This window comes from Chiloscyllium punctatum, chromosome 15 (assembly GCF_047496795.1).
Source record: "Chiloscyllium punctatum isolate Juve2018m chromosome 15, sChiPun1.3, whole genome shotgun sequence".
Classification (NCBI taxonomy): Eukaryota; Metazoa; Chordata; class Chondrichthyes; order Orectolobiformes; family Hemiscylliidae; genus Chiloscyllium; species Chiloscyllium punctatum.
Window position 1 is genome coordinate 79,696,844 of NC_092753.1, and position 27,843 is coordinate 79,724,686.

Below are 27,843 nucleotides of genomic sequence, written 5' to 3' on the forward strand. Positions count from 1 at the left end.
GCAGGTGATCTTGTATATTTTGTTCCTAAGATTCAAGTTTTGAAATATACAGTGAAAAGTTTTGTTTTGAGCATGATTAAAAATTATTGGGACAAAGTCCAAATCAAAAATTATGGCCTGTCCTATTTCTGAAACACTGATATCAACTAGAACCTCTCAATGTAGCAGGCAAAACACCAATCTTTAACTGTTTGTGTTTACTAGAAGCAGATGATCTCCTAACCAATATTCTTCCGTCAAATAACTTAGTAAAAATAGATAACATCTTAATATTTTAATGTTTGTGCTTTGTAAATTGACTGTCATGCTTTCTATATTACACAAACATTTGAAAACAATCATTGATTCAAAGTGCTTTGGGGACATTCTGAAATGGTGAAAGATGTAATGTAAAGTAGCTTTGCTTCACTTTTGCTTTGGTTTGACCAGATAGACCAGCAAATCATTTTTTCCAATACATAAATTTAAACACTTAGTTTAGTGTTTTTTTAAACTAGTATTTCTATCTGTTTATTCAGTTGTATAATAGAGTTTGAACAAGAAGCTTATTCACTGCAAATTGAAATATTGACTTTTGTTAGTTTTTGAATCTGGCCAATTATTATTTGGCCTTTTGTTTCTCAGCTTTCTCACCTGTTTATTTTCTTGGCACTGAATCTTCATCACTTTGCACCAACTCTCTATCAGCTGCTGTACTATGTTTTCCTCTAAAGATATTACTTACCTCCAGATGTCCATTTATTTAATGGCTTGAGCCAGTTGTTTCCTTATGGTCCAATGCCTCTGCTTCCATCAAACTTAAGGTTTATGGCTGACAACAAATCAAGTGGTGGTTTGATGAACCTGTACAAAGTTCTGATTGCAAATAGTAGGTAGGAAGACCTTGCCTCTTAAAACTCTATCCCTTACCTCAAATTAATGCTCTCTAGCTAATGCATGAGTTCCTACTATGCTGTTTTTCTTTTAGACGTGCCTTGCATTCAGCCTGCAAGTTTCATTAGCTTCAAATACTCAGAATAAGTGTGAAGGCAATGCAACATTTTATATTATGTTTGACGAAAGTAATATTTTTGCTCATGGAAGGGTAAAGTGCAAACTGTGGTCAGTTCCTTTTTGTTAGTAAAATGAAAATATTTTGACAGATTATTGCAAAGTCAAATTTTAAATTGCAATATGTGATACATGAACTACATTTTGACATCAATTTCAAGATCTTACAGAGCAAATGCTGTGTTCTTAAAGTCCAGTTACTTTTAGTTTACAATAAGTTAATTGTATAACTAGAAAGAAGGTAAGTTATATTCCCTGATAAACTGTTATAATAAAACCCTTTTGGGGAAATTGTTCGTTACACTCATGCAACAATTTCAGAACTGATTGATTTATTTGAATTTAAAATGCACCAATGTTCAAAGTTCAGTTACAGTAAATAGTCAGCTCATCTTCAAATTGCTACACTGTCGACATTGATTCAAAGAGTGATTAATTAAAACTCTCTAATCAAAAGTATGTGCTACATGCTGTACTTTAGGTTGTGTGCCTGACTGAATGAAACTGACTGCATTCTTTGCAAAAAAAAGTTGTGATCCTGAGATTGACCCATTTTCCGTAGCTGAACTGCAGTGCTCACTTTTCAAAACTGCTGGTAACTAAGATGGTGAGTGTTTTTTAACAGAGGTACCGATTTTTAATTGATCTGTAAAATGTATACTAAAATTTATAGGTTAAACAAAGGGAGGTTATTACTTTGATTCTCTAGAAGCAAATGATATAATTCTCATGGTAATTGCAGTTCTATTGGTAAGTGAATTATGATCTTTCGCTAGCAACTGAATTTGCTTCAACAAACTTCTTTGATGTTTATAATTACTGTATTTTCAAATGGTGTTGTCTTTCAAAATATTTAAGTATTATTTGTTCTTAATTTAACTACTATGTTCATGTATATTTGTACAAAGTAAGGTAGTAATTGTAGAAGTTGTGATTCTTGACAATGCTAGAATCTGTCCTTTTTAGTAGGAAACAGAGTTGGCCTGTGCTTTCCTGAGCTGTTTGGGATTGGTAAGTAACACATACACAAGTTATAACCCACGTTGCTTCTGGTAATCTTTTGAAATGTTGATCTATGGAAGCACAAAATCATGTACAACAGAGCCCAAAACACCATTGCTTCTGCTTGCAAGTATACTTACTGTTTGCATACTTGGATGTGAATGTTACATTTTCTCAAAGCCAATGGAATACAAGTACTTGCAGAGATGGCATCTAATGTTTTCAGTTATGGATTACACTGAGATCTTGGGAATTTTGCATAATTTTTTTGGAAATGTTGACAAGCATTTACAATCTGCTTTTGTGGCAAATGATCTTATACTAACAAAACCTTAATGCAGCTTTAACATCCAGTTCGGTCAGCTTGCAGACCAAGGCTGAGTCCTATGGAATAACCATACTGGTTACTACGTTGCAATGTAAGATGTAGAACCATCAGGTTAAAGTAAATGGAGCTAAAAATCCTTGAGATTTTAGCGTTCAATTCAAATTTGTGGAACCTTTAGTACATGGTAAATTGGTATAGATACAGTTAACATATAAATTGATTGTTGTTTAACTGGCTTATTCTTGTCACCATGCTATATTTTATATTGTTGTATGTAATCTGTTAAATAATTTTAAGTGCAAAGATGGTATTTCACAGACGAAAACAAACTTATCCAATCCAGTCATCTCTGACGATTTAAAAAAATTTTTGTATGAATGTGTATGTTTTCAAAGTAAGTTTCTAGTTTGAGTTGAAATGTGGAATATCATTGACATGGTATCTAACATTTTAACACTATCTAGATTGTAACCCTATTATGATATCAAAATTAGTTTAGAGATGGCAGTGGATTTAATTCATTCTACGTTCTTATACGGTTCAATCAGGAGGGGAGTAAATAGTCAGGTCTCTTAATTTTTAAGAATTTATCTCTTTCTCTAATCAGATATTATTACATACCTCTGGAGCAGGTGGGACTTCAACCTGGGCTTCCTGATTCAGGGATGCTACCATTGCAACATAAGAGTCCCCTTCAGGTGGGACTTGAACCCTTCTCTTTTGGCTCTGAGGTAGGGCACTGCCACAAGAACGTCAAGTCTGTTAATGCTAACCCTACCAATTAAATCCACCTGATACTAATGCTAACTTTGAGGCAAAAATAAAGGCTACTTGGGAGAAGTTCTGAAATTATTCCCTGATGTACACAAGTAATCAAGCAGAAGGTGGTATTATGCATGGTATGTTATATCAAGCATATTTGTGCCATGTATCTTTTTTGCTCAATTTGAACCTCTGGCTATCTCTTCTCAAATGTTTTTCATAATTTTGCTTTCTCTTCTCCCTAATATATGCTTGCTTAGCTTCCCTTTTAAATGCATCTATAGTATTTGATTCAATCACTAATTATAGTAATTAGTTCCGTCTCACCAAATCTTGGGTAGTTTTAAAGAAATTTCTCATGGAATCCCTATATGTTGTTCCCCTCAAATGGAAAGATTCTTGTTTGCTCCCTTCCTCCTCTCCTCTGTTTTCCCCCACCCCATTCTCTAGAAGATTTTTATAATTATCAAGGCTTCTTCTGTTAAGACAACTCTTGTCTTTGTTTTGAAGAGAAAGATGTCTAACTCTCTGCATCCCATTCCATTTATTAAAATGTTTGTAGATTGCCTTCTCTGCACTCTCCCAATACATCTGTGCCCTTTTTCTTCTTTTACAATATGATTGCTCAGTTCTGTTGCTCTAGACGTTAAGCTTAGTGCTTATTTTTTTTAAAAATGGGCTTGTTAATGTGGTTTATTGCTGAGGTGTGAAGTATTACGACAAGGGGGTAAACCCCTCTGCTAATTTAAACCTGACACAAGCTAACCTTGTGCCATAATCTGTTGAATTTCGAGAGGCAAATAATTATCCCAGAGGTCACTCTTTAAAGTAAAGATTAACAAATTTATTCTTTAAGTCCAACAGAGAATATTAAAACCAACAACAATTTACAACTCCTTTCTCTTAAATCTATCTTTTACCTCCCCACTCTACAATACTGGTTCAATTAAAAACCCTGATTAACATTTGCAAAAAAATTGAATTTCAAAACCAGCCAGTTGTGGAAGCTCCTTTGTATTTTCCTCAGTCGCCTTTTCTTCAGTATTCTGCTTCATAGGCCTTTCACATGGACGGGTCTTTCCGAGAACTATTTGGCTAGCAGACTATACTTGGCAGTTCCTCCCCCTAACTGTTCAAAATGACCGGTTTTATACCCCAGAACATCGGATCATTTCATTGGTTTGATGTTGTCAAAATACTAAATTCAAATTTTATTGGATTTTTGAATTTGTTTTTATATCATGGCAACCCATCTGCACTATTGGTTTCACAGAACTTAAAATGTAACATTTGATTTTCAGAGCACTTTGTGCCAGCCAGAAATTTCCACTCCCTTGAAGGTACAGTATACAGTGATACCTTCATAACAGAAGGTAGAGTGATATTGTCAGTTGGCTGATGATTCGGCAATCCAGGCTGATGCTCTGGGGTTTTGCGCTCCGATTCCACACTAATAGATCTGGATTAATGATGCATAATTATATCTTCCTTCACAGGAGGAAGTCTTGTCCTTGCTGACACAAGACTCTACATCCCCAATGCAAGTGGTTGACTTGCCCAAAAGTAAATCTAGCCATCTCCCTTTGACATCAGTGGGATTTCTAGTAGTGAATCCCCATTCAACATCCTGGGGGTTATTGTGGACCAGAAATTAACTGGACCGGTCATATAACTACTGTGGTTACTAGAGTATATCAGAGGTTGAGAATTCTACATTCGGTAACCCATCTCCTGAGTTAACAAAACCTGCCCAACTTGTATATGGTACAAATCAGGAATGTGTTGGCATGCTGTCAATTGGGGACATGCAATAACTCCTTTTAAAAACAAAAAAGCCTAATACCAGTCTGCTTGATTGCCTACATATGGCCTGCCAGAACATATGGTGTAGCCTAATGTCTGCTTTACTAGTCGACAAATTTGCACCTCGCTCACAGGGTTCTAATAATTAATGGTTATGTAATGTTACATAAAAGGATGGTTAGGCCAGGAGAAAAGTGAATTAAAGTGAATGGTGATTGCTTTGCCTTTTTCATGTTGTTTTAATTTGGCGTTTCAAAGAGCGTAAGATAAAGGAACAGAAATAGTCCATTTGACTCCTGTCGTTGCCACTGTTCAATGAGGTCATGAGATAATCTTCAGCTTCACTTGCCTGCATGGAGTCCTTGATTCCCTTATTGTTAGAAATGTTTTATTTTCTGTCTTGAATATAGTTAATAATCCAGTCTCTAGAGCCCACTGAATACTCTGAGGGAAAAACAATCCTCCGTTTTAAATAGACATTCCCTTACTCTGAGCTTATACCTATAAATTATATTTTGCTTCAATCAGGTCTCCTTTCCATCTAAACTGAGTTCAAGCCTAACTTGTTCAATATACCCAAACCATACCAAAGTATATTTCCCCTTTAGATAAGGGGGATCAAAACTATTCACCGTTCAGGTTTGGTGTGACTACTGCCTCATTTTAACAAGACCTTCATACTTTTATACTTGATTCCCTTCTGAATAAAGACCAACAGTCCATTTGCCTTTCCCATGACCTGCTAAATTTTGATGCTTTTTTTTCTTTTGTAATTGGTGGTAATGACCCTAAATTCCCTTTTTCGGCAGTCTTTCCCCATTTCTAATATTTAGCTGTTCTCTTTCTTTCAAGTTCTGCCTTATTTTCCCACATTATTTTCTGTGTGCCAAGTTTTTTTTGCTCGCTCATTTAACTTGTCTGTGTCCCTCTGCAGATTTTTTGCGCCATTGTCACTATTTGCCTTCACACCTATATTTATTTCATCCACAAACTTGGCAATAGTACGTTCACTTCTGTCATCCAAATCATTAATGTATAGTAAATTATAGTCGTCCAGCATAGCTCCCTGTTACACTGCCCTAATTTTAGATTACCATCCTGAAAATGACCCCTTTACCCTAACTCTGCCTTCCATTATCCCATCCTGTATGAATGCTAATATCTTACCTCTAACATACATAGAACGTAGAATATTACAGCGCAGCACAGGCCTTTTGGCCCTCGATGTTGCGCCGACCTGTCATAACAATCTAAAGCCCATCTAACCTATACTATTCCATGTACGTCCATATCACCTTATTGTCTGTAAGCCTATCTGGCATCTTATCAAACACATTGTGGAAATTCAAATATATTACATCCACTGGTTCCCATTTATCCAATTTGTTACCTCAAAGAACTGTAATAAATTTCTCAGGCTTGATTTCCTTTTCATGAAGCCATGCTGACTGTGCTTGATTGTGATGTTTAGTTCTGAATGCTCTGCTATTACATTCTTAATAATAGGCTTGCTATTTTCCTAATGATAGACGATAAGCTAACTGACCCAAAATTTTCTTTTTTATTTTGTCTTCATTTTTGAATAAAGGAATAACAGTCTTTTAATCCTGTAGGAATTTTCCCAAATTAAGAGTTCTTGGATACACTGTCTTATATTACAATTTGCAATTTTAGAATGCAAGCTGTCAGGATCAAGGCTCTTACCAGATTTTAGCCCCATCATTTTCCCTTTACTTTTGTGGTTGTTTGTTCTTCCCCACCTGCCCATAATTATTTAGTATTTTTGGAATGCTGTTAGTGTCCTGCACTGTGAAAATTGCAAAGCATTTATCAAATTTTCTCCATGTCCTTGTCCCTTTAGTATTAGTTCCCAGCCTCATACTCTTTAGAGTATATGTTCATTTTGTCCATTCCCGTTTCCACCTAATATATTTAAATAAGATCTATATCTGCTTTTTTTTGCCTGTTAGTCAGGCTGCTGAATTGCTCTTGCTAACATTTTTTGATTTTTTTCATCAACAAAGTCACTTTCTCCCAAATTGCATGTAAGTCTCTCCAAAGATAATTTGCTCACTTTTTTTTTGTTGCAGTGTGAAATGTGTCCTGGTGGAAATTTTGAGCGCAACGCCCCTTGGTTCATTTTCATGAAGTTCAAGGGGGAGAAAGAGAGTGAAAAAGGAATGGGTGAGAAAGAGGGAAATATTTAAGACTGGGAGAGGAGGAAAATGTAGACTGCAAGTCAACTCCTTTCTGATTTCCACTTGTAAATTGTCAAAGTCACCTTGGAAGTACCCCACCAGAGGTGACATAAGGTCCACTTTAATTAAACTTTGCTCCAGTTGACGTTCCTTTCCCAAGTGATGAATGGTGCTAGTTCTCTGTACTTCTTGACCAAAAGGTCTCTCTTAAGCTTGACACGCAATGTTTAATGGTAATTTCAGCTAATTGTTCATTTAAGTTATCAATTGACTGGTTTTTTTTGTTGTAATGAGGAAGAAGAAAAATTTAAATGTGCCCCCACACAAGTCAGGCAAAGATGGTTGAGAACTCCACTGCCTGCAAGTGTACCCCCTTCCCCCAGCTCTCTAAGCCATTGACTATTTGATCTGTGACTATATTGTTATTCCTTTGCTATCGCTGGATCTACATACTAGAACTCTTCCAAACAGACTTTTGGGTATGTCTGTGCTACGTGACTGCAGAAACCCAAAGCTAATTCACCACTGCTTGAAGACTATTCAAAGTGGGCAATAAATGCTAGCGAGGTACAAAATAATGACTGCAGATGCTGGAAACCAGATTCTGGATTAGTGGTGCTGGAAGAGCACAGCAGTTCAGGCAGCATCCAAGGAGCAGCGAAATCGAGGTTTTGGGCAAAAGCCCTTCATCAGGAATAAAGGCAGTGAGCCTGAAGCGTGGAGAGATAAGCTAGAGGAGGGTGGGGGTGGGGAGAAAGTAGCATAGAGTATAATGGGTGAGTGGGGGGAGGAGATGAAGGTGATAGGTCAAGGAGGAGAGGGTGGAGTGGATAGGTGGAAAAGGAGATGGGTAGGTAGGACAAGTCCAGACAAGTCATGGGGACAGTGCTGAGCTGGAAGTTTAGAACTAGGGTGAGGTGGGGGAAGGGGAAATGAGAAAGCTGTTGAAGTCCACATTGATGCCATGGGGTTGAAGTGTTCCGAGGCGGAAGATGAGGCGTTCTTCCTCCAGGCGTCTAGTGGTGAGGGAGCGGCAGTGAAGGAGGCCCAGGACCTCCATGTCCTCGGCAGAGTGGGAGGGGGAGTTGAAATGTTGGGCCACGGGGCGGTGTGGTTGATTGATGTAGCCTTGACAACGATAGGTAGATCCTGTGAATGAATGAATAAATAAAAACTGAGATCCATTTGTCTGCTGAGATACTCTCCTCTAATTAATGACCAGCCTCTGCTATTTCTGCACATATTCCTAGTGTTTAGTTTCTTATAGTGGAATATATTTTTCTTGTACTGTGAACTCCATTTTAAGTGTTTACCATTGTTCTACATTTTGTTAGCCAAAATTATTGCCCGTTTTATATTTGCAAGTTCTATTTTCAGCTGCACTTCTTCAAACTATTAACCTGGATTTTAGTATACTTGTGGTTTTTTTTCCCAATTATTATTTTATTATCACTGTTAGTGAGAGATTCCCTTGTTTTCAACTTTGCATATCAGCCCTAATACATTGCCCATTACTAGATCCAATTGCAAATCTTGCCTTGGGCTTTCCATATCAGATAGAAAAGTTTTCACTCCACATTATAGGAACTTTTAATTGTCTTACACTCCCTATCTATTACTTCTGTCCATTTTAATAGGAACGTGTGTGAATTTTTGTGTATTCACTCACTGATTGTGTGAACGTCTCTGGTTAGAACAGCATTTATTGCTGATCAAATCCATCATTTTAAAAAAAAATCAGGTCCCTAATTTGCTTAAATGTTTCTATCTCAACTTTTTTTCTCCATTGTTGGGTAGAAGAGACTTATTATTACTGTGATTGATCCTTGATCTTTTATCTTTACTTCCTAGTCATCGATGTAGGTTGTGTTTTTGTCTTGCTGATAGCTTTGCTGCTGCTTTCTAGTTCGATTGTTAGTCCTAGTGCACATCACCTCTCCACCTACTTTTTTTTTCCCTTTCATTTTAATGAACTCTACAGTGTTTAATTCCTAATTTCTATTTTTGTCCCATAGTCAGTCTTAGGCATCATTAAATATGCCCAAACAATATGCTTTGCTCTTGTTCTAAATTCCTTTGGAAGATTGGAGAATACAGAACTGGAAATTTAGCATTTGCGATTTGCCAGTTTCATCCCAAAGTTTAGATTCTTTATACTTTCAAGTAGTCTTGTCTGCCAAAACAGCATCTACAACCCATAATTCTGCTGCCTGTCAGAATAGACTACTTGATGATACAGTTTCTTTTAGAGTAGGAAATATTTTAACTTTTTGTTATCAACTTCATGTTGATGTACCTGCATCTTTAAAAATTTTTATGTATTTCTGAAAATATTAAATTTCTGAAATTTCAATTCCAATGTATTAAAGATGGTGAGGGTTCAAAACAAGTTCAGCTGCTAAGAGCAGAAGAGAAATTTTGAATTAGTGAAAACTAATTTCAGAATTATGCTGTGTGTGCGCAGAATGACTGGTGCGAAGAAAATCTTCCATTGTGGATGACAAACCCTGGGGAAAATGTAACTAAAAAAGTAATTGAGTTGGACATCAGGAAATTTGTAAAGGTAATTAGATGAGCGCCAAGTAAACACTACGGGGATTAATTTAGGACCAATTCATGCTATTCCGTAACTTTTCCTTTTTAGATAATTGCAGGAAATAATTGATCCTGGGTGTCTTTATATCGTCCACTTTTTGGATAAATGACTGTTGATATTACAATTTAAATTCATTTTTACTGCTTGTACTGTTGAAGTATAGACTCTTAGTTTCTTATTTCTCAGTTTTATTAATGTCTGTTTTTGGCCTGTCCCTATATGCTGTTTCAGCTCTGTTTTGAATAATGGTCATCTCAACTGCTCTTTGTTTGTACTCCTAAAGTCTTTAAGTAAAATGCTCTGAAGTGTGAATCTCTAAGCTCTTCATCAAATATAATGTATAGTAATTGTTTTTAATAATAAATTTGTGACTTCAGTTTACATTGACTTAATGCCATATTTCTGATGTTTCATACTCTCTAAACTTGTGATTTGTTTTCTTACAGTGAAATGTTGTGGAGCTCTGCTGTAGAGCTATTATGGCTATAAATCCATGAGTTTGAGTGAGACAAATTAACACTCTAATTCTATACCTGCTCAATCAACAGTTTTTGTTCTGTGCTATCATAAAGTCCACATGTATATCTATGACACTTTTGTGCAAGTATATCTAGATATGATTTGGTTTTATGCCTGTGGTTTATGATTTCACAAGCCACAACAGAGAAAAACTGAATTATATCTCTTCAAAATATTTCTCTAATTGTGTTTTACATGAACCTGGTTCAGGCCTACTGCAAATGATGTGCATTTTATGGCAGAATTGTTCATTAAATCTAACTTGCATTTGGCATTTTAAGTAGAATTATGAGAAATTGTGAATAAAATGTTAGATATCTGGTACTTAAAGTAGATAATTTGTCATGTGAGTGGATAACTGAGTTTGCAGTTGCTTTGCTTGGTTTCCTTTTCTTTCAAGAAGTAAATATATCTTTAGTTTTTCTTTCTGTGCCCTGGCCATTTTTAATTTATGCCATAAAGTGTGTATTTAACATGCACTTTCAGTTATGGTTATGAAAGAAAGCCAGGTGATTTTAAAAAAAACAAAATGATTACTCTTAACATTTCAATTTTTTCAGTAGACGTTTTTGGTATATCATTGTGTACTAAGATGTTTTAATAGTGGTTATGTTACTGTTTGCCAGACGTTTGGTTTTTCTTTGTTTAAATCTAATAAGTAAAATTCTAATGCCCTCTTTGTCTTTGCTGTCTTACAGGAGTGTAACTCTATTCCTCACTAGACCTGTCAGCAACAGCTAAGAAATTCAACACCAACAAATTAAGCACTGGCAGTCTTGTGGAGTGCTGCTAAAAGAGCATGAGAAATAGTCAGAAGTGAAGTTAACAAGATAAATAGTAGTTGACATCCCAGTACCTGTACGACTGGAATCCCATAATTTCGATCAGGGCAGCAAACTAAAGGACAAAGTATTACCATTTTGTATTGTATGTTCTTTTTCTCCCCCTCTTTTGCTTTACTGCTGTCAAGTAACAGGGTTGGCCATTGCCTGAAAATCCTTCTGTAAACTGAATTAAACCTGTACTGTAATAAAATGTTTGGGTTAATGGAAACAGCTGACTTGGCTGTTGTAGGATTTTATTTTGTTCTTGTATTGTGCATTGGCTTTTTTGTGATGTGGAAGACCAACAGAAGTACTGTGAGTGGGTACTTTCTTGCAGGACGCTCCATGACCTGGATAGCAATAGGCGCTTCATTGTTTGTAAGCAATATTGGCAGTGAGCATTTTATTGGGTTAGCAGGATCCGGGGCAGCCAGTGGGTTTGCAGTGGGAGCTTGGGAGTTGAATGCAATGTTGATTTTACAAGTATTAGGTTGGATTTTCATTCCAGTCTATATCAGGTCTGGTGTATATACCATGCCAGAATACCTTTCAAAACGTTATGGTGGTAACAGAATAAAAATCTATTTTGCATTGTTGTCCTTGCTGTTATACGTTTTCACAAAACTTTCCATCGATCTGTATGCTGGTGCACTGTTTATCCGGGCATCACTTGGCTGGGACCTGTATCTTTCTATTGTCATTCTGATTGCATTGACTGCAGTGTTAACTGTTACAGGAGGACTTGTGGCTGTCATCTACACTGATGTCCTGCAGGCCATTCTTATGATTGGTGGAGCTTTAACATTGATGATCGTAGGAATGGTTAAGGTGGGAGGTTTTGAGGAGCTCAAACGGCGATATATGTTGGCCTCACCAAATGTTACAGCAGTCATTGCTACTTTCAATCTAACCTCTGTCAATGCTTGCCGCATTCACCCTAAAGAAGATTCTTTAAAGATATTACGTGAACCAACTGATGAAGATATTCCTTGGCCTGGTTTCCTGTTGGGTCAAACACCAGCTTCTGTTTGGTATTGGTGTGCTGATCAAGTCATTGTGCAGCGTGTCTTGGCAGCAAAGAACATCGCTCATGCCAAAGGAGCTACCCTAATGGCTGGTTTTCTGAAACTCTTGCCCATGTTTATCATAGTCGTACCTGGCATGATTTCCAGAGTTCTCTTTACTGATGAGATTGCTTGCATTAATCCAGAACATTGTATGCAAGTATGTGGCAGCAGAGCAGGTTGCTCAAACATTGCCTATCCACGACTAGCATTGGGAATCTTGCCAGTAGGTCTTCGTGGCCTAATGATGGCAGTCATGATAGCGGCTTTAATGAGTGATTTGGATTCTATATTCAATAGTGCCAGCACTATATTTACTCTTGATGTTTACAAACATCTTCGAAAGGCTGCCAGTTCTCGTGAACTGATGGTAGTAGGTCGTCTGTTTGTTGTCTTCATGGTAGCTGTAAGCATTGCCTGGGTTCCTATAATTGTAGAGATGCAGGGAGGACAAATGTACCTCTATATTCAAGAGGTAGCAGATTATCTCACCCCACCAGTAGCAGCCCTGTTTCTTCTTGGTATTTTCTGGAAGCGCTGCAATGAGCAAGGGGCTTTTTGTGGAGGGTTGGTTGGATCTGTTTTGGGAATTACACGCTTGATTTTGGCATTCATATATCATATGCCAGAATGTGATCAGTTTGACACCAGACCAAATTTTATCAGAAACATTCACTACATGTATGTAGCAGCAGTTTTATTTTGGGCCACAATTATTACAGCTGTAATAGTGAGTCTGCTGACCCCTCCTCCTTCCAAAGACCTGACTTGCAGCACCACATTCTGGGCATTAAAAGACACAGATATCATTGAAAGTGCTCAGAAAGAAGAATCTGATAAATTAACAGAAAGAAGTCTGGCAAAATGTAGTGACCGTGTTAGATGTGCAGACAGTTCTGATTGTAAGCAGAAAGATGATGATTCGTCTCCACTGACTGCTCAAATTGAATTAGTTCTATTGATGCCTGGAAGTGGTGAGCCCAAATCTATGAGCCCTTTGTGTGTTGCTGAAGATCAGATGCAAAATGACTGCTATGTAAATGGCCAAACAACTACTGAGGACCAAATGAACAAAGAGGAACATGACTTGCAAAGGAAAAACATTTGGTGGCGATATTTTGATCAATGTTGTGGAATCAAAAGTTACAGTGTGAAAAAATCAGCAAAAGATTCTGTAGAAAGTGAAGCTATTTGCTTACAAATGTTGCAGGAGAGCCCAAAAATTAAATTTGTACTGAATTTTGGACTTGTTGTTGTATGGTCTGTTGGCATATTCATGTTTATCTATTTTTCTCTGTAAAATAAATAGTTAATGTGATTTTGTTCCCTTTTTCCCATGTCCTTTGGTAGTGATCTTTTTTTTTGGTCAAGTTTGAAAAAGTTAAAATAGTCTAAAGGTCAGGTTTTGGAGTCAGTCACTGGTTAATGAGTTTTTACATTTGTTTTAAATTAATCTTTCAGCTGTAAATGATTTTAGGTCGTGTGAGACAAGTATTTAGAATCCCCTGTTTGACAAGGTACCTTCTCATTTTCTGAATGATGGCATATGCAGCTTAACATGATTAGCTGGATGAAGTCAGAAGTGTATGGATCTGAATTAGTTTCAGATGTGGCTGTAGCAACATTAATTCCCAAAATCAGTATGTGATCCCACATATCTTGTAAAATTAATTCTTGCTAATTAAAGTCAGCCATTTACTTCATAACTTAGAAGTTATTGTCTTGTATATAATTTAACAGCTATTGCTGCAGTTGGACTGAAGATGCAACCAACTCATGGTTGTAAGAGAATAATGTGTGTAACTTGCTGTATCAATTTCAGATGCTTGTTTCTTTGGGAGGATGATAGCAGTACAGGATAAGGATCATTAACTAGTTGCTCTGTAACTTGTATTTTTGATTTAATGTTATTGCATAGCAAAAGAAATTCCAGAGCTTCACACAATTGGATTTGTAAAGCACATGTGTATTCCATCACCAGCATTTGGCACACACTTCCTGAAAAAAGTTGTGTGCAGTTATAAATGAAAATTGAACTGTGAAAATCTAGCCATCTTGATTGTGGCAGACAAAAGGTTGTCCTACCGATTCTCAAATCTCCTATCTTATTATAGCCCTGTTTCTAACCTTTCTCTTTCTTCACACCATGACTTTTCAGCATGTACACTGCTTCTGATGCACCCTGCTTCAGTCTTGTTACTGCTGCATCTAGCACTTGGTAAGATCTTGGATAATGTTTTCTGTGACTTCAATCATGGTGTTTTACTCTTTGTCATCTCGAAGCAATCTCTACAATTGCACCTGGTTGGTAGCTCTATCTTCCAGTGCCGCCTTTGTTTCCATTTAAGCCAATCTATGCAGCAAGTGCATCTTCAAAGTGACTTGTCATGCATTTCAAAATTCTTAATCCTGGATGATCCCATCCCAAGGATGACTCTTCTCCTCTCCTGAATGAATGCACAGTTTCGTCACCCCATCAGCTACAAGGACAGACTTCCTTTCTTCTGTTTAATGATAACTGTCAACTTCCCCATTACCAATTCTGTTGATCCCTTGAATGCTCTCAAATTGTTTTCATAAACCCTGTAAGCACCATAGCTTTACCTCAAAAAGTTGGGGGAAGTGTTGAAGGTCAGTGTCTTGGATATATACCCAAAACCTTTGTTCCCTTGCTACTGATTCCATGTATCTTGACATTTGTAACCTTTGGGGTAATGTTTAATCCTGCGTGGAGCTTTAAACTCCACATCCTGTACACTTATTGATGACACTTACTTCCTTGTATGTAACATTCCACATCTTTGACTCCTATGGTTGGTAAAACCTTTACAGTAGACTTTAATTTTTAACTACTCCAATGCCCTTTAGTCTGCTGTGCTTCATTTATAACTAAGTTACTTTTAAAACCTGGCAATTCATGTCCTGTGCTAAATCTCAATTATTCCACTCTCCCAACACCCACCCACACAGTCCCTGCCATCTCCCACTGAATCCAATAGCCATTGTAGGTTCTTGGCCCACCTTGCAATTTCTTGGAACTTTGTAACTCCTGCTAACATTTCTAAACTCCCTTATATTAAAAGGCAAACTAAATACAGCCCACTTTCTGCATTTGTAGTTTATTTCAACATGAACCACACACTTCAAACAAACTGATCACTTTGTGTTGAAAGACTCTTATTTCTTATTGCTTTCTTTAAATTTTGCTGTTCATGCCACAAGTTTCTGATTTTATAGTTTAAACAGACTTAAACTTTAGTTTAATTGCCGGCGTGTATGGCACTTAAAAAAACTATTTTTTGAATTATTTAGCATCATGACTTTTTTGCCAACTCAGTTTGTCTGCTATAAATTCCTACTCACTTCTACAGCTGGAAAACAATACTGTTCAGACACCAGTTAAGGCTAAGCCCAATAGACTATATTTGCACAACCGTAGTTTATGGAAGCAAATCCATTTATTACAAGAAACAGCAGCTTTGTAAAACTGTCCTGAATGTGGCTAAATATCCAACCTTGTAGGTTTTGGCAGTTGTGCTGTGGACGTTCTGTTTTTCATATGCAGAGTCTTGTTTGACCATAATGTGAAATCAAATGTAATTCTAACCTTAATGATTAGGACATGCTCAGTAGTTCTGCAGTTTGAATTTCTGTTGATTTTAATGGGAACGTTTTTCCTTCTCTAACTAGAATCTGTTTTCTGGGAACAGAAATCTTAATTGAATGAACCCTTTCTTGTAATTTCTATGATGCAATTAGTCACTAAGTTAATCTCTTGTGATTTAATTGGAGTCTAACTGTTATGACTCAATTTGGCAAATATCCAATACTATGACACTTTGTGCTAAAGAGTTGGGGGAAAAAATGATTTGAAATGTATTTGGAGGAGGGAGAATTTAAAAAACCTAAGTTAAATGAAAGCTTGGAACCAGCAAATATATTAGAACCATTCTTTGAAATTATTGTTCAGACTTGGGGTGTCTGGGAACTCAATGCCAATTGAGCGTGGTACAATCAAGATGGATATATGAATGGAACTGCTGTGAAATAGTTGAATTTGGTATATATGAAGTGCAAGATGAAGAGGAGTCAGAATGCACTTGATATGGACAGGATATTTTTAGGCACCAAATATTATTTAGTTTCATAGCTATGGAGCAGAAACCTACAACATTCCTTTTTTTTTTGCATTTTGAAGACTTAGTATTTCTCCTAAAACCAAACAGATATAGTCTTGAAGCTGCCAGTACTGTTGTGGTTGAGTTGCATGTATGCTTTTTCATTTAAAAAAAAAACATTTTTAGGAAGAAAACAACTGTTTGGAACAACTCTGGTTTACGTAGAGGATGGGATTAGAGTTAATTCTATGCAGATTGTATGTTCAGTGTCTAATGTAAATGCCAGTGCTAAACCATTAGACTCTAAGCCTTGTCAGTTTGGAGAATCAAGTACATTGTCTGTGTGGGTCACTGTGAATGAATTGTATTGAGTGCTGAAAATGGCGTGAAAGAGAAACCAGTGTCTGCTTTGTTTTGAGATTTTGTATTTTGTGGGGTTGTCATTTCAACTTGGGAGTCTTAAAGAATTTATGGCTTGAACGCTAATATAGCTTGTAAGAAATGCAACAATGGGAATGAGCTTTGACTTCTGCGGAAATGACCAGTAACACATTAGGGAAGTTGGTTGGGCCTGTATGAACTTCGGAGTAGAGAGATTGAAGCTTAGTGAGAGGATTAAAGATTTGATCCTTCTTTCTTCCGGATGATTTCTTAATAAACCCCCCCCCCCCCCCCCCCAAAAACGAGTTCCAAATGAAGGAACATCAATAGCCGGGATCCTCCTGTGTTTGCCTCCACCTTATAACTGAATTCAATGGTTGCATTAAACTGAGAAGGAAGGTGATGTCTAATAATCCAAAATTATTGCCACAACTGTATCTAATCAAGGTAGCAAAGGTGGTGGGCTTCAAGAATATAATTGTCAAGTTTTGCTAAAGTCTATTTTAACTACTGCTAACGGGCACTTCTTGCCCTCCTTTTTATTGTGTGTGTGTGTACAGAACACTCATTAATAACAGCTGTGTCTGTTTTCTTGGCGGAAGAGGGACATTGCAGATTGGCCAGTACCATAATATATCCCTTCATAACTCCAATACTGTTAATTTATTAAAATGTAAATAGATGAAAATGCTTCATCACAAATATTTTTTCTGGCTGCAATCCATGTGGGAACCTGTTAGTGAGTTATTCTAAATATCACGAGTTGTATCACAAGTACATGCTTTACTTCCCATCCTGGTTCTTTCCAAGTCTTCAAAAAGAGAGATTTAACTAACTTTTGTAACCGAGATGCAAAGTCCAAGTTTTTGTATACTGCTGGTTTGTGGTTTTGCTGAAAGATAACTATAGCAAACATTTCCATTCCATGAGCGGGTAATAGTGTGGTGATTGTATGTAATGAGTAAAAGAGAAAGTTGTTTATACAACCTAGACATAAATAATAAAGACAGTACACTGCAGGGTATGTTATTTCAAGTGATAAGTATTTGCTTTAACATACTGACTTTTTGGTGTGGTTAATCTTGCTGATCTATTAAAGGTAATCTTCCTGCACTTGTAGACAATTGTAACTCACTTGGATTCTTCCCTGTCTCTCCATAGAATTCTGTCTCTCAAACAATGTCTATTCTTTGTCTAACCTCAACTGCACTTCCAATTCCGAGTCTACACCATTTATACTCTTATTTATTCAGTTCATCGTTTATTTTCAAAAAATTCTGTATTGCATTCAAAACTGACTTTTGTTCTGTGTGCCCCTTTAAGCTGCTGCACATCTTTTGAGGACCCCCATACAAGCAGCCCCTCTGTTAAAGGCCAACCAACAACTCGAACTCTGCTAATTTATGCGAGGAACTATAGTGAGGTAAAGGTTTGAATGGCAGTCTACTGTGCCATACATGAGTCATGATCACTATCCCAAATAAAGCCTGACAGTGGCCTCACCACTAAAATCAAATAACTGAATATAAATTGGTGATTGTAACCTGGACCCTGTTGTTACTATGCTACTCAGTCTGTTTTGTCCAAGAAATCTATCTGGATGTTTTTTTAAAAAAGATCCTGTGTTCACATGGGTGAATTCAATTATATTATTCTCAAATCATAAGTTCAGATTGAAAGACACTGTCCCATAGATCATGGCACCCAGTTTGGTAGTAAAGACTTGCACAGTATTCTTTTGCAGAGTCTGCATATCAGTGATAGTGTACTATTTTTTCCATCCAATGCAGGTTCACTTTACATATTGGCATGGTCCAGGTGTGTAATTTGCATGCACATTGTTCATTGCTACATTGATAATGTTGACTGTGTTTAATTGCTTCAGTCATCTTGTCCCTAAACTCCTTATTGGGTAAATCTGACTCAATAGCTTGAGGAAACATGGAACATTTATTTTTAGTCAAATTTTCAGAACCCTATTGTGGTGAGTCCAGTTAAGGATCCAATAAGATGTTTTGCGTGAGCATTTCATAGCCCTGTTTGGCTTTGCTTGATGAATGCACTTCAACCTGAAGCATGAATGGAGCCATGGTAATATACAATTTTTTTAACCAGGAGGAGATTGAACACATTGGTCTCAGGTAAGGCAGGGCATCTCTATTTTTATGAAACAGAACCTTTGAGCAAGGGGACAAGTTTTCCCATAAATTTTGGCTTTTTCTTAACAACAAAATCTGATTTAGGAAATGAAAATGACTTCTAAATGTACCTGCACCAATGGCCTCCTCCTGTCAGCAGCTGCATGCTGCCAGCTCAAGATTATGTTGGAACATCTGTGTTGAGATGTGGGTTGGGAGAGAAAAGAAATAAATACAAGTTGTTTACCACATGAATTAGTAATCCATCTGGATCCAAATGGAAGTGACTTGTAGTTGAGTGGTTATGAATGTAGTTTGAATCTAAATTGACTAAATACAATTGTTCCTGTATTCAGAGATACTTGTTTTATTTTGGGGTTGGGAGGGGGTGGGGAGAGGAGAGAGAAAATCTTCCTGATTTTATGTTCCCCCAATATTGCTGGTCGAACCTAGGCAACCAGATCTTTTAAGTGAAAATTTGGATTGTGCAGTATAAGATGTAGGAGGTTTTTCTCTAAATTGGGGGGCTGTTTAGATTTAAACTGCTTTTTTGATTTTGTCAAACTCTTCATTGATTCTATTTGAATTTATAATCTTATAAACTTGCTTTAAAATATTTTGAAAGTGCATCAAAGTAAAAACGTGTTTGGTAATTTACATCTTGCTTGGATGTATGAGTGGTAACTTGTGGAAGATGCCAGGCCAGAAAGAAAATGGGGTACTCAATACTTAGAGTATATTCTGTATGTTAATAAATTTTATTGTTCAGCCTCCATTGTCTCCTGTTGACAAATGAGCAAACTCCCTTAGACTGTCATTCTTCGTATTGCTGCCAGATAATACTGAAAGCTCAGTTGGTTCCGCAGGGGTTGATCTTGTAACTAATCTCATCACTCACTACTTCATAAAATCTTTGGAAGCAACAAGAATGACATGCTTTTAATTATATTAATATTTTAATTGTTGCATTACTCATTAATGGCATCAAAACGTTTATGGAGTGATCTAACAATAAATGAGGGGCTAATTTTATCCACTTTTGCCTGTTATATAGTCTTGAAAGGAATTGGATATTTAAGTTTTTTTTTGTTTGCATAAATTGATGTGGCACATAAATTCAGATCTTCAAGAATTTATGTGGGTTGTGCAAATGACTTAGGGGGACTTGCAATTACAACATCCAATTATATGGTAAAAAATTCATTCAGTGAGTTCTAGAAGAGAGGAAAATAAGTAATCAGAGGTCTTTGTCAATCTAACTATACAGAAATGTGTTCTGAAATGCAGTGCACATCAGCCCACCCTTCCATCAGCCTTAATTTCGAGTTATTTAATGTTTTAAAACCTCTTCTCTCAATTTTACTCCAGTCAATAGCTAATAACAAGCTATGTAACAAATTTAGTGTTACCATTAAGGTTATAAGGGTTTTTTAAAAATAAAACTATACTTTGAAGATGTGTACATTTTGGGGTTTATAATTAACTTACAGGTGTCTTGTAGAAAACCAACTTTGTTCAAGCATAATTTTTATATATACAGTGTATATGTAAACATCTAAATTGTATAATTATAGTGGATTGCAATTCTTAAGTTGGTTTGATAAGGCTCTAGATATTCATGTCCTGGTTTCATGTTACTTAATTATGTAATATCTGCATAAATAGTGAGTTCTTTATACTGTCGTCTGCATAAAATTACCGATACAATTTTATTGTGGATGCAACTGAAGAACTTGGATTGTGAGGGGAAAATGCATGAGACCATATTTGTCAAAACTGCCGCCTTTGGTATTCCATAACCAATTAAACCTTCCTCTAAGCGGAAAGGTTCTTTGCACGTGAAACACTGCATGTTTAAGTTGCAGATAAATTTTTGAATCTCTTGTGAAACATTTAACTGGCCCAATAAGAAGCATCAAAAATAAAAAAATATGTATTCTGTCTTAGTATAGAATCTATTTGCATATAATGTTGATTTAAAATGTACAATTTTAGGAGCAGAGAGAAAACCCTGTATTGTATTTTTAAATTATAAACTGTGTGCAGTCCAGAGGGTTTGATATTCCTTCTATTCCTAGATTGACATACAGATAAGTCAAGCTGCCAAGAAGTTTATGATTAAATGCAGTATTTAGCTGATAGAAATCTTCCTTTTGTGAATAAGAAACCATAGTTTATCCACTTTATTATAATTTTGAGCTATGCCTCAAGTTAGCAATTTGGTCATGTATTTGACCAGTGAATCAGTTGTGTGCAGGTGGAGACTGTTTAATCATGTGGTTTTAACTGGTTTGGAGTGTCTTTGGCAGTCAGCAGTAAATAGATCAGCGTGATACTGATTTGGTTGAGCATTTTTATTGTTCCCTGCGAGATTGTTTTAACAATTGTTCATAGTACAACGGTATCTCTTTTACTTTCAGGGGAAATATTTGTGGAGACTCTGAAGCCATACCAGGAAGCGCTTTGACGCCACGCTACTCATTAACCTTTTAAAACCAAAAAATACAAACCAATCACAAACCTCTGAAGCAAATCAACTAAACAGAATTTCCATTATGGAAATTAATTCTTGCAAGAAGAATTAACACGGAACTCTGAGTTCCGGGGAGGGAGGGGAGTACTGTGCACCTTTTCTTTTCTGAAATGAGATGCTGCATCATGCCCAAAATTTTGATATTTTTAAAATTTTAATTAATTTGAGTTTTAAAGCCAACTTACAGCCCCTAACCATTGTCATGACTGCTATAATGACCATTCACTTACAATTCGATATCCCTAAGCTCTGTCATTTCATGTCCTTATCAGTTGTTTTTCCAACTACAATTCACTATTTCGCAAATCTTATAATTGATTTGCTTTAAGTTGGTAATTCACAGGATTGGTAAACTGGTATTCAGTTACTGAATGAACCACTATATGTAGTTGTTTAGCTGATACTACTCCATAATTTGCTGATTCTGATCTCTGATTAATGAACTGCAGTACATTGGACCATATGTCTATGGCTACCCTTTCCTGTGAAAAATTGCCGCTTTCGTTTTGCGCTGCCTCTGTGGAGGTAGGTAATGTAGTTTATTTAATATAGAGGTTGCATTCACTATAATCATAAAACAAAGTTTAATGCATTTGAGTCTTTGTGTGTGTGTGTATATATAAAAATATAAATTTCAGATCTGGACTTTGATTTTTAAGATAATTAAGTTTTAATATACTTTGATACTATTAGATACTATTAAATACTTGCATGTGGAAGATACAGAATGAGGTAAAGGTACCAAATCAGTTACTGGAATTACATTTTATGGATTTTATTTTTTGAATTATGCTTTTAAATTAGACAGTTAAATGACATGATACTGTGCAACAAATATTGAGAATAGTAATAAAACAAGTTAGTCAGTTGAAAGAAATGCTGGTTGGTCACTTAGTGGCAATTACAGGTACTTACTATAGAAATTGAGCTGGTTTGATTTATCAATTGGTCACAATGTTAACAGATTTGCTTCAGTTTACAGTATGTGGGGATCAGTTCTTGCGTATATTCTACAGGTTTACATTATCCAGAGCTGATTTAGAAGCAGACTAAATATGGTGCGTTGATGCACAAAAGGAACAACACTAACACAAAGGTCAGACATTCTCCACTTTCTTTGGCAGATCCTATCAAACATGACTTGCAGCCTGTCTGGTTGGGGTGGGTGGATGCATGTGTAATTGTTGGATTTTTTTGGATGGGAGTGGTGGGGAATATGGTCAGCGGGAGGGTGAGGTGGTCTATTCATTTCTGTCGTAGCCAAGGGAGTTTAAATTCTAGGTTTAATCCTTGGTCTGCTCGCTTTCTTAATCTTGGAGCAGTAGCAACTACTAAAGTTGCCCTCTGAATGGCCTAGGTTAAGTGTTCCTTATTCTGATGCTGTCTGGTAAATCTGTCCGGTAGTGCAAAAATGGACTTTGCATGAGGATATGGTCAGAAATTGGCTGTGACCTTTATCATTTGAAGTAGCCTGCGTTTAAATCAAAGCATGAATAATGACCACTTGAATGAGGTACAAGAGGGTGCTTGTTTCAGTAGACTGTACCTCTGCAAGCAATTAACCTGTTTAGAAAATAAGGAAAGATTTGGCAGCATGTTGAAAATGTACAATATTTTATGTGGGCGCTTTATTGCTTTGAAGACCGTACAAGAAAAATATTTCTAAGGAACTTCCAATTGATTGTCTTTCATCAGGACAGAAAGGCAACCAATCAAAGTCATTGAACTATCCTTTTAAAATTGACAGAATGCTTGCAGAATACAGCAGGTGACATCTACTTATAAAAGAGCTATGTTAATAAATCTGAAGAGGAGGTAAACATGTTTAAAAAGGAATATAATGATTATGATAAAGTTGATTTATTGGCAGCAGTTTTTTATTAAGACTTGTTAAACATCAAATGAATTTTTTAACGGACAAAGTGGAATACAAATATGGGAATCGAGAAATGGGATGTGGTATCTATCTTAAAACAGATTGTCTCGACAATTAATTCACAATTAAAGTGGGATGAAATCAGTAAAGTATTAAATGGTAATAGTGCACCATGAAGGAAAAAAATTAAGGCATTGGATACATCTTTACATGAATAATGGAGAAATGCTTCAGAACCGATGTCTCTGCTCTTTAAGACAGCACAAAGTGGGATAAGACAGCTAATGGTGCTTGGATGAGATTTGCTTGTATTTCAGAAAATGTTTGGTAAATTCTAATTTTGAAGGTTAATAAATGTAGTACTTTCAAAAGCAAAACACTACAGATGCTGGAAATTGCAATAAAACCAGCAGATGTCAGAATTGCTCAATAATTTGGGCAGCATCTATGAAGAGAAACATGTAATGTTTCAGGTAATGTGAGCTGTTTCTTTTTCCACAGTAGCTCCTTGGCCTGCTGAATGTTTCCAACAATTTTCTGGGTTTATTTATACCTGTTTGGATTGAGGTTGTGGTGACAAATGAATATAGCTCTGCTGAGACAATTTTTAGTTTTGGAATTCTTCAGGAAATTGTTCGGTGTTTTCCTGTTATTTACACTATTCCAAAACAACATGGAGAAGGGTACTATAAGTAATGGGGGACAAAATTTGGAAGTGTTGAATGACTGTTCTTTAAAACTTTACAGTGAATCTGAAGCTGATAACTGGTCAGTTATAGAAATACCATTTAAGATCTGTCTGTAAGACAGATCTTATTGATAAGATACATATTATGCAGGCATTTAGGGGAGGTGACAGCCTAGTGGTATTATCACTGGACTGTTAATCCAGAAGCCAAGGAAATATACTGGGATCTGGATTTGAATCCTGCCATAGCAAATGGTAAAACTTGAATTCAATAGAATAAAATCTAGAATTGAAAGTTTAATAATAATGACTGTGAATTGATTGTCAGAAAAAGCATCCAGTTCATTTAAGGTCTTTTAGGGAAGGAAATTCCCATCCTTACCCGGTTTTGCCAACAGGATTGCAGACTCTTGGCAATGTGATTGAATATTAACTGCCCTTTGGGCAATTAGGGATGGGCAATAAATGTTGGCATAGCCAGCAACAGCCTCATGCCATGAATGAATTTGCAAAAAATGCAATATTGTGTACAGTTTTGGACACTTCCAGAGGATATTGATTTGGAAAGATTTATAGCCGGTAGGATGCCTGTAGTGCATTTGTGTAATTGAGACTCACTGAATTAAATTAGATTAGTGTTAGAGGAAAGATTTGAGGGGCAAAAGGTTCAAGTCTCTTTCAAAATCCTGAAAGATATGGACAAGTAAGGATTGAATATTTATGGGAATGCTTTATCACTTCCTGTTTTAATGACTTTTCCTTCATTTGCTTGCCTGACCTGACTCCTCTGTACATGAGGTGGGTGCAAGGCTTGTTGACTGGGCATCATCAGTTTCCCTTGTTACTGACTGCAAGGTGGTACTTGGGACCATTCAGGTATGATTGACCTAATTTTCACTCCTGTTTCTGGGAAGAAACTTAGCTTAAAGTCCCACTAAGTTTGAGGTTCTGATTCAATTCTATTCCTGTTGCGTGGCAAATAATTATTTTGATTTGTAGATAGCAAAGCTTTAGCCAAGATGGTATGGCCTTAGTAAATCTACTGAACAGTCTCCTTTTTAAAAATGGACATCTGTTGAATATTTGATCTAGTAATCCAAAATTAAACTATAAAGAGATAAAAATATAAATTAAATATTCCACTAAATTACAGTTTCAGCCCTGTTAGGGCAGTGATTGAATATTAACCCTGTTAGTTTTTGATATGCTGGGGTCACTGCTGAAATTGTTTGTTAATTTAGGAATTGTTTGCTGCAGGAAATTAAATGTAGTGATTCAATAATTGAAACTTAGTTAACTGACATATTGGGAGTTTGGATTGATTTGCTTTTTTTTTAATTCCATGCTTTTATGATGTTGTATTTGCTTCAATTTAAGACATTAAGGGCCCAAGTTTTCCAGTTGTGCTCAGAAATGCATTAGAGAACACCTTAGATCAAACTTGGAGATTTTTTTAATGGAAGCACAAGGACCTTGAGCACCACTGTGGTGAGAATCCATATCAGTTTTGAGTTTTAATTATTAATGTTTGTATATATTGAGATCCTTTGTTATATCAATGACAGATCTGCTTTAAAGCAATCCTGGTTGTTATCTCAGCACAGTGGTAGAATTTGTGCCTTTTTAAATCTAAAGGATTCAATTCCTACTCTGGGACATGAGCACGTAACTGCATTGTCTTTAAATTGACAGATTAACAGCTGCTTCTCTTACGTTTCCTCCACCAAAAAAGTATGCATCTGGCTATTGATAAATTAAGCCTGTTTAATTATATTCTTCTTCTTTTTGCTAGTGCAGTAGTCATTTATGCCAACTTTCTTGGCATAATATTCTGGACACCAAAGGGAAATTAATTTTTGTGTACACCTGTCAGTACAAGAGGAAATGTTGGGCCCTTGAAGTTGAGTCTAGTTACTGTAATACTTGAAATTGGTATGTTAATTCAAATTGCTGTAAAATTATTTTCATAAGAAATGTTATTTCTGGTAATGGATTGTTTTATAAAAGTGTCTTTTAGGAAAATAGTATGTTTTAAGCTCAATTTTGTGGACTGTAGACTCAAAAGATGTTTGTCAAGTTTATCATGTATAAATGTTATGTTTATTATATTTTCTGTATCCTGCTATTTTTTTGTGAAGGTGTTCTGTTTTTTGTTTGTGCTATGGAGAGGCTGTTTCCAGTTGCCTTGTGCAAGTTGAACCAAGATGTTCTCTCATGTTCACATTGATTCTTGATTTTAAAAATGTTTGTTGCTTGACTCTAATGTGAAGTGTTATTGTTTCTGGTATGTGTTATGTACTACTGTTAAACCCACTTCTGTTTTATCAAACTAATCAGAAAAATGTACGACGTGTTGAGGTTTTCATTCTGTTGACCTTCTGTGTCTTTTAAATTTCAGAATCTTTTGTCAAGATCCATCTTTTAAAAAGAGGATGTGTACACAGTCTGAAGGTTCCCATTTGAAGCAACTGGCATCCAGGAAATGAATGGAATAAAGTGAATATATTTTTAAATACAATTTGAAAAGCCCATCAAAAGTAGTTTATCCCCCTGGCCCTGACCCAGTGAAATTCTTGATAGCTGATTTAAAGCGATGTCTAAATACATAAACTTAGTGTTTCGTAGGTATCTTGATTATTCCGCCTCTGTAGAAACAAAAATTAGAATTCTTGTATATGACAGCTGATTGTCCCATGTTGACAAATACCAAATTAAACATTTTGGCCACAGACTAGTGAACTCCATTTAAAGACTCCTTTCACTTAGCCATTCTACATGAACTCTTAGCTCTTTGTCTATGACAAAAGTATGCTTTGTGGAGCCTGAATGTTGGAGTGCCTGCTGCTAGAAAAGAAACTCTGTTGTATTTGGAAATAATTTTGAACATGCTAAATAGTTTTGTAACAGCAGAAATACTTAATTGATCTGCCTTGTACATCTAAGTTTAGGAATAACAACTCAAAGCACAGCATTTAAGCATAAACAGAATTAATTCATACTGTTGTGACTTTTTGCTTTTGAGATGATTGATAAGGAAGATTTAATTTTTTAAAGCATTACAAGTATTTCTACACTTATAAAACTATCTAGTCTTCAAAATTATAGCCACACATCAAGGTAGTGGCTGACAGCATAAATTTCATGTTTTGCTCTGCTAGATATTTTTACTTTCACACTAAGGGTTACCTGCCCATATTACCACTTGATTGCAATGCAATACATTCTAATGTGCAGCTGTCAAACTATGCTGTAAGCTCAAAGACACATTTCTCCATTCAAAACATGCCATAAAGGTGTATTAATAGTTTGAAATTTGGCCAATTAGTTTGCCTATAAAGTCCACTCAGTTTATCAACCAAGGTGTCAAAACACAACTGACTTTGGGAAGTAGATCTTTACACTCTGTAGTTTAAACTTGAGGAATTCCTGAATGAAACTAGATTTTTCGCTGCAGTGGGGAAAATTTTACCAAATAGGTTTTCTAATTTCTTAGCTGGTTAATTCAAGATTTGGCTGAATAGGGAAATCGGGGTTGAAGAGCAAGAAGTACTGGCTATGATAAGAGTTGTAGCAGATGTCATGAGGTTGTGGGCTGCAACATTAAACTCCAAGGATTTGAAGTAAATAATCTTTTGACTTCATTTTGTATCTTGTGTATATGTAAAATTTTCCTGAGTAATTGCTTCACACATGACTAAGAATGGGAGCCTCCAGAGAAAGTACATCTTGTCCTTACTTTTAGTAAAGGTATGATTCATGAAATTGTACATGCAACATGTGGATGGAACACCATTCAGGAAAAGTTTTCATACTTGTACTGTTAACATAAATGCAGAAATGTAAACTTGAAGCATATTAACATTTACAAAATGCTGATACTTTACCCTGTTTTGTTGGTATGTGTTTTTGCTGAACTGAAAATTAAAAAAATATTAAAACTTTTTTTGTCATCTTTTCATAGGT

General features: G+C 36.1%; 1 protein-coding gene across 29 annotated transcripts in view; it reads left to right on the top strand.

Moving 5' to 3' along the window:
* The window catches only part of LOC140486438 (sodium/myo-inositol cotransporter-like), a 30,854-nt gene extending 3,036 nt beyond the window's left edge, over nt 1-27,818 (top strand). For 2 of the 29 annotated variants that reach the window (XM_072585575.1, XM_072585576.1), the window contains exon 3: nt 1,532-27,818. In XM_072585575.1, coding sequence (XP_072441676.1) covers nt 11,293-13,446 — 2,154 coding nt within the window. In that variant the 5' untranslated portion in view covers nt 1,532-11,292 and the 3' untranslated portion in view covers nt 13,447-27,818. The remainder of the gene's footprint in view (nt 1-1,531) is intronic. The other 27 variants (XR_011962575.1, XR_011962576.1, XR_011962577.1 and 24 more) reach the window with 27 other exon arrangements.
* The last annotated feature ends 25 nt before the right edge of the window (nt 27,819-27,843 follow it).